Here is a 15232-nt window from a genome sequence, read left to right as displayed (position 1 = left end):
AATGAATGGTAAATGCACACATGAACCAATATTCATTCCCACTTTCGGAGGTTTTCATTAACCTTCTTTTACATCTCTTAATTATATATCTAAATCCCCTTCAATTTAAAGCTAGATGACTTAATTTGAAGCCCGTACCCACATCCTCAAGAAATCACTACCGCATAAGAATTAAAAGAGCTTGCACAGAAAAAGCACCAATTTGCTACCACAAACCAATATATTTGGTCTTTAGTGAGCAGATGGCTAAGCCACACAATCATGGCTCTGGATTTAAGCTTGTATCCGGCTCGCTCCATTTGTGTGTTCTTGATAAAAGATTAACTTGCTGGATATAATTGAGCCGGACTTCTGCACTAAAACAAATATGCACTTTATTAAATCACTATTTTGTATCAGATTTTAAACTGGAATCACATAAAATAACACAATAAGATCTTAGAACTCCTTGCGTTTCATCACTCTGTCTACTTTCATAAGAGTCAAACAACCCTAACAAAAAGACTTCAAAAGGCAAAAATTCTCAGATCTAGGTTCATTGATTGGATTTCAACTAATTGGCCAATTATTGGTTCACATGTAACAACAAACCAACTGTCCAAACCCAAAAGCTACAAATTCTACCATCTCAATTTTGTCTAGTGGCCAATTGGCCCGTGTACATGCACAGAGCATTTATTAGCTGTAAAACTTTGAAAGTCTGGGCTGGTTTTATATTCCTCTATTATCTTCTTTATCAAATTTAAAGGGAACCTGTCAGGTCGTAGGAGCGCCAAAGAACAAGGGAAGTAGCGTCTAGGGGTAGGCTTTTTTTTTTTTTTGCTTTTTTTTTTAAATACATACGGGCCTCCCCGTTCCATAATCAGCCCTGGAAGAAGATGCTCCATCCGTGCTTTGGACCCTTCTCTACAGTCAGTGCACATGCACAAACACACGCAGAACAGTGTATGGGCATGTACTGACTGCAATGAACAGTTCAATCCACAGGCTGAGCACCAGTTTACGATGCTCATATGTCATGACCGCTTCCTTTACGTATAAGGGGCTGCTGATAAATCCTTTGTGATCTTCATTTATTTTCACAACAATGAATGTTATAACATTTAGAAGTTCAATCTTTACAATACTTTGTAAGTAAATTTTGGCATGATCTCAAGTGCCATTCTTATGTTATGCAGGTTTGAAGACAACATGGTGGAATAGAAATTACTGCAAAAGAGAGCAGAAAAGTAATAAAGTTCCTGTTTCTGAAGGGGATGTCGGCCAAAGACATTCACAATTACATGGTGCAAACACTAGGCAACAACTTATTTTCATACTCTAAAAATTGGGTTGCTAAATTTAAAACCAGCCACTTCAACATCGATGATGAAGACCATTGCAGGAGATCTCTAATGGTGGCCACAAGAAATCATAGACACCATCCATGATATGATTCTGGAAGACCAGAGAGTTTCTGCTAAGATGATAAGACAAGGCTCTGAATATTCCTAGAGAAAGAGCAGAGTCTATAATTCCCAATTATCTGGACATGACAAAGGTGTCTGCCAACTGGGTCCCAAAATGTTTGTCAGATTAAAAGCATGCCCAAGTGCCAGCCTCCTACGTAATTCTGCCAATTGGTGATAATAGATGAGATGGGGATTTTTTTATATATGATCCCGAGTCAAAACAGCAGTCAAAAGACTGGAGACAGTGGTTCCCCGCGTACAAGGAAGGTGAGAGCACAGAAGTTGTCATTCAGGGTGATGGCATGTGGGGTAAAGTTAAACACTGCTTGTGGACAGCCTTGCAAAGGGGTTTCCAATCATAGCTGATAGGATGAACTGAAGTCAGAAAGGCAAGGAACGTTTACCCAAGGCGTTGTGTCTTTGTACGACAATACCTTGTTCCACATAGCAGCAATCACCCACAGCGAATGCATTGACCTGGGCCTTGAGGTGCTGGATCAACTTAATCTTGCACCCTCAGACTATCATCTGTTTTCTAAAACCTCAAGGAAGCCAAATTTGGCACCATTTCTGATGCAACTGCAGCGGACTAACTGCTCCAAAACCCACGGCTCTCCTCCGTTTTTTCGGTGCGGCCAAACTACGAGAATTCCACCGGGAGTCCACTCTGTGTGAACAGAGCCTAAGATTATGCAGAATCACAGACAACTGTGCAGAGATAACAATAACAATTCTCACAATTGGTTATCAATAGATGTTGTACTGTTCTGCATTTTGACAAAGGGTATGTCTACACGTTGCGGAAACGCTGCAGAATTTCCACAGCTGAAAATTTCACAGCAAAATCCTCAACATTTCCGCATCAAAACAGAGTCGCCATTGGTTTAGAATCAGAATTCAACTTGAAATCAGCAGTAGATCTGTGGCGCTCCTTTTTACCTCCAAATACTGCGCCCTCACTGCAGCACCGAGAGCACTCATCATTCCTCCGGGACACGCTACTGAACGCCAATCAGGTGATGCGCCCGACCACTTCCATATTCCTTGACTGGCACATAGTAGCGGTTGCTGGGGAAGAGATTTGCGCTGTGCTCTCAATGCTGCAGTGAGGGCGTAGTATTTGGAGGAAAAAGTTGCGCAATAGATCCGCAGTTGATTTTGAGTCAAATTCCACACCAATGTCTTTGATGCAAAATTGCTCTGGATTTTGTCACAGAAAATCCACATAATTTCCACTGCGTATGCGCACACCGAAAGTCTACATTTACCCTTCTTATCACTACTACTGCTCATGTGACGATCCTAGCAGAAGACCCAGATTTTGCAAAAATCTGCAACTACGAAAAAGAGGTTTTGAAAAAGGACAACCCTATAAAGGTTTTCTGGTTTTGGGCTTGCGTAGAAATTTAATAATATTCTTACTAGTCAAATCTTCCTTGGTAAGAAACAGACTCTAGAACGTTATTCAATAAGTTACATAATTTTATTATTAGAGATGAGCGAGCGTACTCGCTAAGGCAAACTACTCGAGCGAGTAGTGCCTTATGCGAGTACCTGCCCACTCGTCTCTAAAGATTCGAGTGCCGGAGGGGAGAGCGGTGAGTTGCGGGAGTGATCAGGGGGGAGCGGAGGGGCGAGAGTGAGATCTCCCCTCCGTTCCTCCCCGCTCTCCCCCGACGCTCCCCGCCGGCACCCGAATCTTTAGAGACGAACGGGCAGGTACTCGCATAAGGCACTACTCGCTCGAGTAGTTTGCCTTAGCGAGTATGCTCGCTCATCTCAATTATCAATCTTGATAGTTTTGTAACCCCCTGACGTAAAATAAGACTGTAATATTGAAATCATTTAATGATATAACATTTTCAAAATCAATAAAAACTTTGGTTAACCAAATCTTCCTTGGTGCAAGCTGTGGTAGTCAGAATAAACTTTTCAGAATTAACTGCCATTATATGACTTCTATCCTTCATTTTCAACAGTTTCCTCCTCTGCAAGCACACTCTCTAAATCTCACTCTTCCCTGAATCGATGAGTGTAGACTAGCTGGTAGGTTGTCTCCATACACTGCACACAGAGGAGGTTCAAGAGGTCTTCTTTTCTAGATCATTGCAGCACAACCTCATATGTAACAGCATTATGGAAGACATTATACAGCTGTACGGAGCAGTGTAGCTTTGATTCCAGGAACTGTGAAATAGTAAACACTTATATTAGCTGCAGCCATGTCTGTGAGAGTCTACTCTGCTCTCACTCTGTAACACCTTCTTCCTCCATCTTTGTTTGCTGCGCGAGATTTCGCGCGGCCAAACCGCGGCCGTCTGCATAGGATTGCATTTGTTAATGCAATCCTATGCAGGCTTCCAGCGGCGGAAATCCCGTGGGAAATCCCGCCGCGGAATTTCCACCCGTCTGCAGGCGGCCTTATGGAGGAATACAGAAGATTTAATTTTACCACTTTGGATACTGCAAAGACTACATTTATTATCCCCCTGTCGGTCGGAACCATTTCCAGGTGCTTGGCTGAAGGACATTTGGTCTCACTGCGCCCATTACATGTCCTACCTTTGATACCCATTCACCGTCACCTACGTTTGCAGTGGTGTCGTGAATGCAGAAACTAGACTGCTATGGGGTGGAACCGGGTTGTCTTCAGCGATGAACCCAGGTTTAGTTTGGAAATTGACAACGGCCGTGTTTGTAAATAAGATGTGGTACGTAAGCAGTGAAGTTTCAATAAAACAAAATTGTATTCCTCCATGATCATAAAAAAGCTACGTTCCAGCCTCAAGTGGCCATTTTCAAGATTCAATTAGCATACATCATATAGCACTTAAATAGTAATACACATAAAATCAAGCACCAATCACAACATTGTAAACACCAACAATGATCAAGACATAACATACAGGTGGAGCAGAACGGCCATGTTCATGTCTGGAGTCCTAGGGGTGAGCGCCTCAATTCTGTCTTTGCTGTGTAGCAGCACACTGCCCCCTGCTGGTGTGATGTCTGGGGGGCCATTGCAGGCGATCCTGGTAGTGGTAAGAGGTACAGGGACAGCTCAGAAATATGTTCAGGACATCCTGCAACCACATGTGTTCCCATCATTGGGGCTTCCAAGAGGCATTTTCCAGCAGGATAATGCTACGCCACACACAGCAGTATATCAGGAATGTCCTCACAACATTGTCACACTTCTGTGGCTGGCTGGTCGCCATATTTATCGCCAACAGAAGATGTATGGGACCATCTCGAATGCCAACATCGATGATTTTGCATGATCTAGAGACTCAGTTATAAAAGTGTAGAGCGATATGCCACAGGATACAATATGGAACCTGTATTCCTCCATGCATGCCGTATCACATCTTGTATCCAAGCGAGAGTCAGCACAAAAGGGTACTAGAGTCACCATTCCTGCCTGTATCACATCTTCTATCCAAGCAAGAGGCGGTACAATAGGGTACTAGAGCCTCCATGCTCACCTATATCACATCTTGTATCCAAGCTAGAGGCGGTACAACAGGGTACTAGAGCCTCCAAGCCCGATCAGATCACATCTTGTATCCAAGCTAGAGGCAGTAGAACAAGGTAATAGAGCCTTCATCCCCACCCGTTTCACATCTTGTATCCAAGCTAGAAGCGGTACAAGAGGGTACTAGAGCCTCCCTACAAGGGGTCAGAACTCCTCAAAGGAATTCTCCTTATGCTCTGACATTGTAATCACTTACTTATAACAATGTTACAATGTGTGTATATCTTTATGACAACTGGTAACCGGATGTCTACTGGCTGTAATTTAGCTTCGCTGCAAACAAGAATCGCAGGGCAGCGATGGGGAATTTCAGATTTCCTGCATGTGCATTACTTTAACACTCCTGCTGAAAACAAAACGGATCTAGAAGAATGGCCTTTTTCGCTTCATTAAAAATGAAGAAATTACGAGATCTAGCAGGAAGGAAATCAAAGCAGCTGTCACCTTCACACATACATGATTTGCAATAAAATAACCAGGGTATAAATAGAAAGCATTAGGAATAGTATTGAGAGAAGAACACAGCTGTGCAGAAAATGCCTATGTGGCACACATATGTTCTGATTTACTAGAAGTAGCAGTAAGTAATCATGAAATGGAAGCAGTAAATACCTGAAGTACTCACAGCTGTAGAATAAGGGTTGTGAACTCCAGTGTTTTCAGCCCAGCAGCCACATCCATAAAGAGCAGCCTAGAATACATCAATAGTATCAATCACATCCATAGGGCAGAACTGGAACTCCAGTACAATAGAAAACATTACCAACACAAAGTCAGCGACAGTCAATTTTTATCCTGTTGTATAATTAGGTTTCAAGCACATAACAAAAGGCATATACACCAACTGTGTGCGGCAGCATATGGAGTCCCTATGGATTCGTATTGTAAACATGGAGCCACTCCATGCGCTGCCCTATGGTGTCCCCTGGAGGACTGTATTCTCCCTTAGGTGTGTTTCCCACGGGTGACGGGATATCGCAGCGAGGAAAATCGCAGATATCGCGATTTTGTGTTGCTACAAAGTCGCACGTGGTGCTACAAAGGCTTGAAATATAAACGCTACCCTGAAAATAAGCCCTAGCTGTAAAAAAACCCAAATACATCGCCTAAGAAGCACTGTCAGTTCTGCCGCATCTTCTCCCCAGTCCAATCAGAGCCAGTGCTTCCGGGAGGCTGAGATTTTCAAATCCCTAACCAGGAAGAGATGCCTGAAGACAAGTGCCAGGGACCGGAGAAAAGATGCGGCAGAGCTAACCGTGCTTCTTAGCTGCCATTTTTGTTTTTTTTTTTTATGCAGCTAGGGCTTATTTTAGGGCTTTTACAGTAGGATTTCCTACTGTAAAAGTTGCATCAAAACTAAGGATACTAGGTTTTTGTGCGATGCAACAGAGAGGAAGGCTCCATAGGGAAACATGGGTTACAAAACATTGCAAGTCACGCATCTCTAGAAACTTGCAATTTTTTAGTCTCGCAATGTTGCATGTTACAAAACATTGCTAATGTGAAGGAACTCATAGGAAAGAATGGGCTTCACATCCATGCCATTTGTAGCATTGTCGCATCATGAGAAAATTGTTTTATTTTGTTGCCCCTGTGAAAAAGGCTTTAGGCTCAGTCCACACGGGGGCCGGTTTGCAGTGGAATGTCCAGAGCGGGCAGAAAGTCTTCCTCCAAACCCGTGCCATATGCTGCAGGTTTCATCATGTATTTCTGTGCAGAATTCACCCCATTATTGAGAAGAAGGGGTGACTTCAGCAGCGGAAACCACAATTGAATGTCACACTGTGTGTCAATTTTTGCATGGGTTGTGGGCAGATTATTTCCACAGCTTGTGGACGAGAATTTCTAAAATCTCATCCACTTTGCTGATACTGTAAATGCAACGCAATTCCCATGCAGAGTGTCTTCACGGAAATTCCACCCAGTCTGGATCTCCTTAAGAAGGCATGCTTTCCAGACAAAATTTCACAGAAATGTGGCCTAGAGCAGAAAATGAACGCTGCAATTTTTTCACCTCATGGGTTCATACAGAATGTGAAGAAGGCCTCTGGCGTGCCTCTGTATGAAGTTGGAGAGATACAGAGGTACAGTTGGGGCCTGAGATAGTAATAGCTTAGTTGTATTCTCATGTTATTTTTAGCCTCCCCTTTTCAAGAGCCCGAACTGTGTTGGTCAGGCTCTGTGTTTTATATAATGTTGTAGGACCTTCGATGATGTCACCAGGGGGCGGAGTGATGACGTCAACAGGGGGGCGGAGCATGAGAAGCACTCACATACTAACTGACAAGTGGTCGTTAGTAGCTTGATAAAACTGAATGGAGCATTTTCATTATAAAAGACGTATTCACCTGGCCAACTCTTCCTGGATGTTTCATGGCTAGTCCACCACTGGATACAGCAGCAGCTACATTTCCATCTTGGTCAACAACTATTGCTCCAACAGTGTCCAAAGTTCCTGAGTCATTCTCCTGGGGGGGGGCAACAACAGCAATTACTTAAAGCAAAGTTAGCAAGTTAGCAAGGCAGACTTTAATGAAAGCCGATACTACTATAAATAAGAAAAAAAGGGAATGTAAGCATTTCATTTTGGTTGAGGAGGTCATGGAACGTACGTAATAGCCCTCCTACGGTTTATACTGGCATAAAATAAATAGAACACAGTTTATTAGATACACACACTGTATTATTGTAACCTCGGGAACTGGTGCTGTCACAGTTACTTTATACCAATGCTTGTACTTTTCAGATTGCATAACAAGGTCAGGTTCAGTGCTACGCCATCAACGCAACGCAAATGAACAGTGACATTCTTTGAATGGATGACTGCAGCTTACACTGGAAAGCAATGATAAAGGCTGCGCTCTCACTGGTGTGCCGGAGATGTATTCTCCTGTCCATCAAAAGTTTGGGAAGGTGTGCATGGATATCGCTTTCCATTTTTTTTTGCAAATATTGAAAAAAAAGAACTGATCTCATAAATGTCAGTGTGAACAGAGACTAATAAGTCCAGATTGTGTAATTCTCTCTACTTGTTTGGAGGACCTTTTCGACCAACAGTTCCTCTAGAGCAGACCTAACCTGGAATCTTACCAACAAGGCATAATATAGCTTCTAGGGACATTGCTGCTACTGCAACGTGACCAAAGAGCACAATTTAAAAAGGGTGTGTTTTTAGCAGACAGCCTTTTGAGAACAGTTCCTATATATACACATTGTCATGAGAGTACAATCATTTTGTGCTTTCATGCTAAAAACCAGTTTCGAAGATCAAAGATGGGAACTGGGAGCCTAGGATCACAGGCACACCATCTAAAAAGGTCTCTGCATCTGATGAGTCATCTGCCCAAGCTACAAAAATTCAGTCCTTCTACAGAGTTTTCCTACAAAATATCCTGAAATAACCAACTTTGGGGGGAAAAAATATGATTTTGCAATTCACCGTCCGGATAAGTTTTTGCTGTGTGTTTATATGTGGCCACCAAGTGTTTGTGATATGAATTGCAGCCCAATGAGGGTCTTAAAAAAGAAGTGTTTCGTAATGAAGTATTGAATTTGTATAATGAGAAATTCATGTAAAAGTAAGGGTTGGAACATCTGTGTCTCCGGATCGATTTTTTTTCCACTTTTCCAATAAAATTGAGCTGTGCTTTGGGAATCCCAGTTGCCACTACATCGGGCAGTTCATGTCAACAAGGCTTATTTCATGCCAATATAAAACATACGTGTGACAGTTATGAAGACGTGAATAAAACTGATAAGTTGCTTAAAGGAGTTGTCCAATAAACCAGACAATACCCCCCCATCCCCTAACTACCAGCAACAACAAAAAGAGCAGTACTTACCCATTCTCTGCAGTGAGGTTACAGCGCTGTTGCCCCACCATCTTCCTGGCGTTTGTTGTGGAGGATATCATAGGAAGTAACCCGACTGCTGCAGCCAATCAGAGGCTGCAGCATCACTGGCCGTTCTCCTGGCATCAGCACTCACATCCTGGGCACTATGATGCCAGGAGTTCAAAACAGTGACCCTACAACCTCCGATAGGCTACAGCGGTCAGAAAACATCTTCCACAACAATCACCTTAAGGACGAAGAGGCTACAGTACTCGATCCCCATAGCAGATGGGTAATTATAGCTCTTTATGTTATTTTAATGCAGTTGCAGCTATCGGGAGAATGTTGTCCCATAACCAGATAACCTCTCTAAGACTATAGGACTACACATACATTTATTAGCCATAGCATTAAAACCACTGACAGGTAAAGTGAATAAAATTGAGTATGTAAAGACAATGGCAAATGGCAAGGATGTGATATATTAAGCAGCAAGCAAGCATTTGCATTTTGAAGTCGATGTGTTGGAAGCAGGAAAAATGGGCAAGTGTAGGGATCTGCGAAACTTTGATAAGGGCTAAACTAAGATAACTATATGACTGGGTAAGGGCAGCTCTAAAATGGTAGGCCTTTTGGGGTATTCCCTATATGAGGGGTTAGTACCTATAAAACGTGATGCAAGGAAAGACAACTGGTTAACCAGCGACAGGGTCATAGGCACACAAAAGCTCACTAATGGACATGGAGTGCCATGGCTAGCTTGTCTTGTGAAATATCACAAAAGGGCCACTTTAGTGCAAATTGCTGAAAAAAGTAATTCTGGTTATGACAGAAAGGTGTCAGAACACACACAGTACATTCCAGCTTGCTGCATATGGGACTGCATAGCCACATAGTTCCCCAGCTGACCACTGTCCACCAACAAAAGTATCTATGATAATCAGATGAGCATCAGAACTGGAGCATGGAGCAATGAAAAAAAAAACATTTTCCATTACTGTACATCATGTGTATGGCCAAGTGCATGTGTGGCACCAAAGTAGGGGTTTAATAGGTTACCCCCGAAAGGCACAATACATTGTAATACAGAAGTCCTGTAGTGTATTATATAAGTGATCAAGTGCTCACATGGCAAAGTCCCCTAGTGGGATTCAAATGAATAAAAAAAAACGTTAACACTAGAGATGAGCGAACGTACTCGGATAGGCACTACTCGTCCGAGTAATGTGCCTTATCCGAGTACCGCTGTGCTCGTGCTCAAAGATTCGGGACGCGCTGCGGAGCGGGGAGCTGCAGGGGAGAGCGGGGAGGAACGGAGGGGAGATCTTTCTCTCCTTCTCTCCCGCCCGCTCTGCCCCGCTCCCCGCTCCGACTCACCTGTCAGCAGCGGAGCGCCCCGAATCTTTGAGCACGAGTACAGCGGTACTCGGATAAGGCACATTACTCGGACGAGTAGTGCCTATCCGAGTACGTTCGCTCATCTCTAGTTAACACATTTTAAAAATAAAAAAATGTAACCAATTATAATCTTAAAAAAAAACCCCCACATATTACATGAAAAGAATCTATACAAAAAGAATTAAACATATCTCGTCATGTTGCACCTATCAAAGTACAAACTACACTTTCCAACATTGAAATTACAACAACCAAGAAGGAAAAGTCGCATGGTCATGCAAATTGAGGAAACTTGTTATTTGTATAGCGCCAACTTATTCCGCAGCACTTTTAGAAAATTGTATTTATTACCGCCCACCAACCTGGGTACTCATTTTACCAACCCTGGAAGGATGGAAGGCTAAGTTAACCCTGCGGGGATTGAACCTGCAACCTTCAGGTAATGATCGAGAGCTAAGGACTGCATTTCTGCTGCCCTAACACTCTGCGTGACACATAGGAGGGACTTCAATGATATAAAAGTCGGATCGAAAGCCACATTTCACATGAAACCTCAAAAAGTCTTGTGGTATGATTGTGCGATGCTCCTGTTCGTTGACCTGCCTGTTACCGCCACTTGTTTCAAACAGTGGGATAGAATTCTTGAACTGAGACACCTTGGTTCATCACTCCAGCAGAATTCTACGTATGTAGACAAAAAGGTCAGTACTGTTCAACATTGCAGATCCCAGTGGTTGGGAGATCAAATAACGAACTCGAATGAGAGCAAAAGGTGTGCAAAGTCAAACCTCTGCACAGACGGATCATCAGATTAGAAGAATGGTACACAGTGATCCATTCTGTACTGCAAGTGAAATTGGACATCCCTTCCTAAGCCTAGGGCGTCAAGTAGAATCTACACAAACCAACAGAAGGCGCTTCCACGATAGTAGGCTGTGAACTAGACATCCAGCGACATCGTTCCATAGACCTCACTCCACTGCTCTTAAAGGCTAGCATGGTGTAAAGCAAGATGACAATGCAAACTGGAATGGAGGTCTATCTTCTTCAGCAAGGAGTCCAGCTTTGGTCTTAGACGCAATGATAGCCAGAGACTGGCCTGGAGACCATGTGGGCAACACCATAAAGAGGCTTCATGGGGGGGGGGGAAAATCACACAGCTCCCACTCTTAAGATTTTGGTGTGTGGTGGCATAATGTATGGTGGCTGGACCCCTATAGTCTTCATTCCAGGCACACTAACAGGTCATTGTTCTGCTGATTTGATCTTGGGACTAGTAGTACAACCATTTCTGTGAAGCGCCCTAGAAGCTTTTATCAACATGATAACACACATACAACAGTGAGCAGCTTGCGTGACCTAAATGTCCTACCATGATCTGCAGTGTCTCTGAACTTGTCGCCCATCGCACACATCTGGGATGTTACTGGTCAGCAATTGCAAAGGCAGCTGTCAGTAACCTATTCTGATTTGCGTGCCTAAGTGCATTCAGCATGGCAGAACATTTCTCAGACAACCATTAATAGCATGCCATGGTGCTCATACTTGATACAGAATTAAACGAGATGCTTTGAATATTTTGTTTCCATTTTTCACCATTTGTATATCGTTAACAAGTCTATTAATCCCATAACTTCCATAATTCCACAACTTTTCCTTCTTGGTGTTGCAAATTTTCAAGGTTGAACATCGTAGAAAATGAAACAGAGTTGCTGTTTTTTGGTCCCTTCACCTTACCAAAAATGGAATAAAAAGTCAATGATCCAAAAAGTTGTCAAAAAGAAATCTGCGCCCCAATATGGTATCAATAAAAACTATTAGGCAGACGTTTGTTAATGTTATGGCTGATAAATGCATACGCATACGATGAAATAATAAAATGTAGGAAAAATAACTAAAATGTCTCTTCAGATAAGGTTTCAGCTAATTGTGGAAAAAAAAAAAAAAGCAAAGCGTTCAGGAAAAGTCTTTGAAATGAAAAAGTCATTACAGAAGATATCAATTACCCTCAGGTAGCCAGGAGCAAGTAGACTCTTGACATGCCCTACACTCTGTTATGGGTCAAGAGTGTTACTGCTGGTAGTATTTACAGTAGATGAAGAGAAACAAGACAGATGACATCTTTAAACGCTTAGTAAATGTGGCATACAATCATTTCGCCTAGCAACCTGACCTCTGTGGTTATAAACATTAAAGTGCATCCAGAATTTATATGGATTCGTATCCGACTTTATTAGGAAGGTCTTTTAATAACTCAAAAATATGGAAACAGTTTCTGTAAAAAAAAAAAAATGGTAAAAAGTGCTTGTGAAAAATACCAGATGATTCTTTCTGGAACATAAATTGCATTATTAAAGGTTAAAGAGAAATCTCTGCATGAATGAAGAACTAGCCTCTCTCATATATTCTATATATTAGTAAGATGCTCATAACCGCAATGACCACTTCCTTCACCCCACAGCTTCAACTGAAGAAGTGTGTTGTAATCATCATCACAGAACGTCTAATTCATTGGTCATCATTTTGAGAATTGGAAGCAACTGAGAGAAAAAAAAAATCAACGTGTTTTCTACATTATTCACAAGAAATACTGTAAAAGGGTTGACATATGTTAAAAAGTTTCTGATTCATAGGCAAGAATTGTTATTTATTGGGACCTCTTATAGAGTAGGATATACTTATGTTCACACATCCTGCCTCTTCTAGAAATATGACATGATTAAATTAGCATTTCCTGTCCAGGATGGTCCTTACTGAAGTTTTGAATGGGACTTTGATCCCATTCCCCCTTCTGTACTGTCCAGGACATGCAATTAGCATTTCTGTGGTTTTCCTGTCCCTCACTAGAGATAGTTACCCATAGTCACGAGAGATGTTAATGAGTGAAATCCTCCTCATTATCACCACCATTCATCCAGATATACAACCCCCAGACTACATATCTCTGAACCATCTCAGGAAGTGAGGACTGTATTATGACAGTGGGAAATTAAAAATTAAAATTATCGTTCATCTATGAGGTGTAGCCTGAAGCTAACCCTAGCTCCAGAATCGGGAGGGGTCGCTGAATCCAATGCATTCACTTCCATTGTTGTGTGACCTTGGGAACACATCAAAGTGGTCATCTGCTGAACTAATAATCTCCAGTATATTAGATTTGTTGGCTATCAGTAGATAAGATCATGTTACAAAATATGGCAGTTCTATTTCTTCTCTTGGAGGGCTTCCTGTGGAAATGTAACCGAAATAGGGAATTGCATTTTCATCTTGGAGTTTAGTGCCTACAATCAGATTGCCTCTCCCTGATGTCACGGGTGGGATGTTGGACGTGTGTATGGGACATGGTATGAATGTAGCATGGGCCAAAGGTCATTTGTCGGAATTCCAAAAGACTGCACATGCATGCCGGAAGAGTCTTCACTCCTCCCCTTCCTCGCAAATCAGCTTCAAACTGATCCAATCTGTAAGAACTGGCATCATATTCTCTTTTTATTCCTTAAATTTTCACAACTGTTATATATTCTGTGTGTCATCCTTCTTTGGTATATTGTCTGCTTTTATACTTTTTCTAAGCACTATTTTTAGTAATAAATAGAGTTGAGCGAACATACTCTGCCGAGCTTGATGCTCGTTCGAGTATTAGCGTACTGGATGGTGCTCGTTACTCGAACGAGCATCAAGCAGTGTTCGACCCTGCCCCGGTTTTTGGCTCCTCCCTGCTGTGACGTGCCTGCTTTGGCCCCTCCCCACCACAGCGCGCATCATTGGCAAATGTTTTGTGAGGAGGGAGAGGAGGGAGAACGAACCTGAGGGGGGAAAAAAGCGCTCGGCACCCGGCGTCCCACATGCAATAATGCTCGAGTCTCCCATTGTAGTCAATGGGGTTCGTTACTCGAGTAGAGCTCTCAAATTTTACGAAAAGCTCGACTCAAATAACGCGGACCCGAGCATTTGGGTGCTCGCTCATCTCTAGTAATAAAGTTTTAACCTTCATTTGTCCTTCCACTCTGCAAAGACCTCACAGCCCCTTCTTTCAGCCAATCACAAGTAGCTCTTTCAGCAGGCAGTGATTTTAAATCCCCGCTTGCTCAAAGAACTGCATTACAGAGCAAGGGACACTGCAGAGAGGACGCGGCTGAGCTCCAGCAGCTGAAGGAAGGCGAGTATGTGGTGTTTATTATTTTTTACACTACTTTGCCTTATTTTTCAAGTAAGGGCTTATACCTAAAGCCCTTCCCTGAAAAACAATTACTGGGTGCTGGCAGCTGGATCCGCTACCGCAGCTGTCATCTGTGACAGCTGCGGTAGGAAATTCTTTATTCCCTGCGGCGATTTAGAATTCCTTTGCCTCATCTGTCACAAATGTGGCAGGTGCAGCAGGGAATTCTTTTTCCCCGTGGGGAACACGGCAGCGGCGGACAGGTAAGTATATATTTTTTTATTTTTTAAACTAAAATGTTTGTTTTTCAGGGAAGAGCTTATATTTAAAGCTCTTCCCTAAAAAACAATCACGGGGTGCCGGCAGAGCATTGCCTTCAATAAAGCCGCCGGCAGCAGCCAGGGCTCCATTGAAGGCAATGCACGGACCTGCATTCACGCGTGTTTGTGCACATACGTGAGTGCGCACTTATGTATGCACCTATGTACGGAGACGCTTGTGTGAAGCTACCCTGATAGATGAATAAATTGACAATTCGGTGTTACAATTTCCCTTGTCAACACTAAAATACAGTCTAACATAGTCAGCACTGACTGGACAGTGTCAAAGTGTGAAGGACCACTACCCACTGATAAGGGAAATGGTAAATTCCAACTGTCAATTTATACTTACAAGCCATTATTTTTTTATCCATTTTCTACAACATATAAAGAACGTGTGAATATACAGTATATTTACCTCAACAAGCCAGCACAAAAAAAGTACACATTTTCATATTCAAAGAAAAATATCAAAAATTTAAAAAAAGTAAAATAAAGACTCGAAGGGGTTTTAGAAGACTCCAAAAATATGGGGC

General features: G+C 42.5%; 1 protein-coding gene across 1 annotated transcript in view; it reads right to left on the bottom strand.

Annotated features, from left to right (window-relative positions):
• Window positions 1-15232, bottom strand: part of TASP1 (taspase 1) — a 156482-nt gene that overhangs the window by 83038 nt on the left and 58212 nt on the right. Inside the window, exons 10-11 of the mRNA XM_066595631.1 lie at window positions 7335-7454; window positions 5599-5677 (exon numbers count right to left, since the gene is read on the bottom strand). Coding sequence (XP_066451728.1) covers window positions 5599-5677; window positions 7335-7454 — 199 coding nt within the window. The remainder of the gene's footprint in view (window positions 1-5598; window positions 5678-7334; window positions 7455-15232) is intronic.

The sequence above is a fragment of the Eleutherodactylus coqui genome, chromosome 3 (genome assembly GCF_035609145.1).
Source record: "Eleutherodactylus coqui strain aEleCoq1 chromosome 3, aEleCoq1.hap1, whole genome shotgun sequence".
NCBI lineage: Eukaryota > Metazoa > Chordata > Amphibia > Anura > Eleutherodactylidae > Eleutherodactylus > Eleutherodactylus coqui.
Note: the sequence above shows the minus strand (reverse complement) of the source record. Positions and strands in the feature narration are given on the sequence as shown.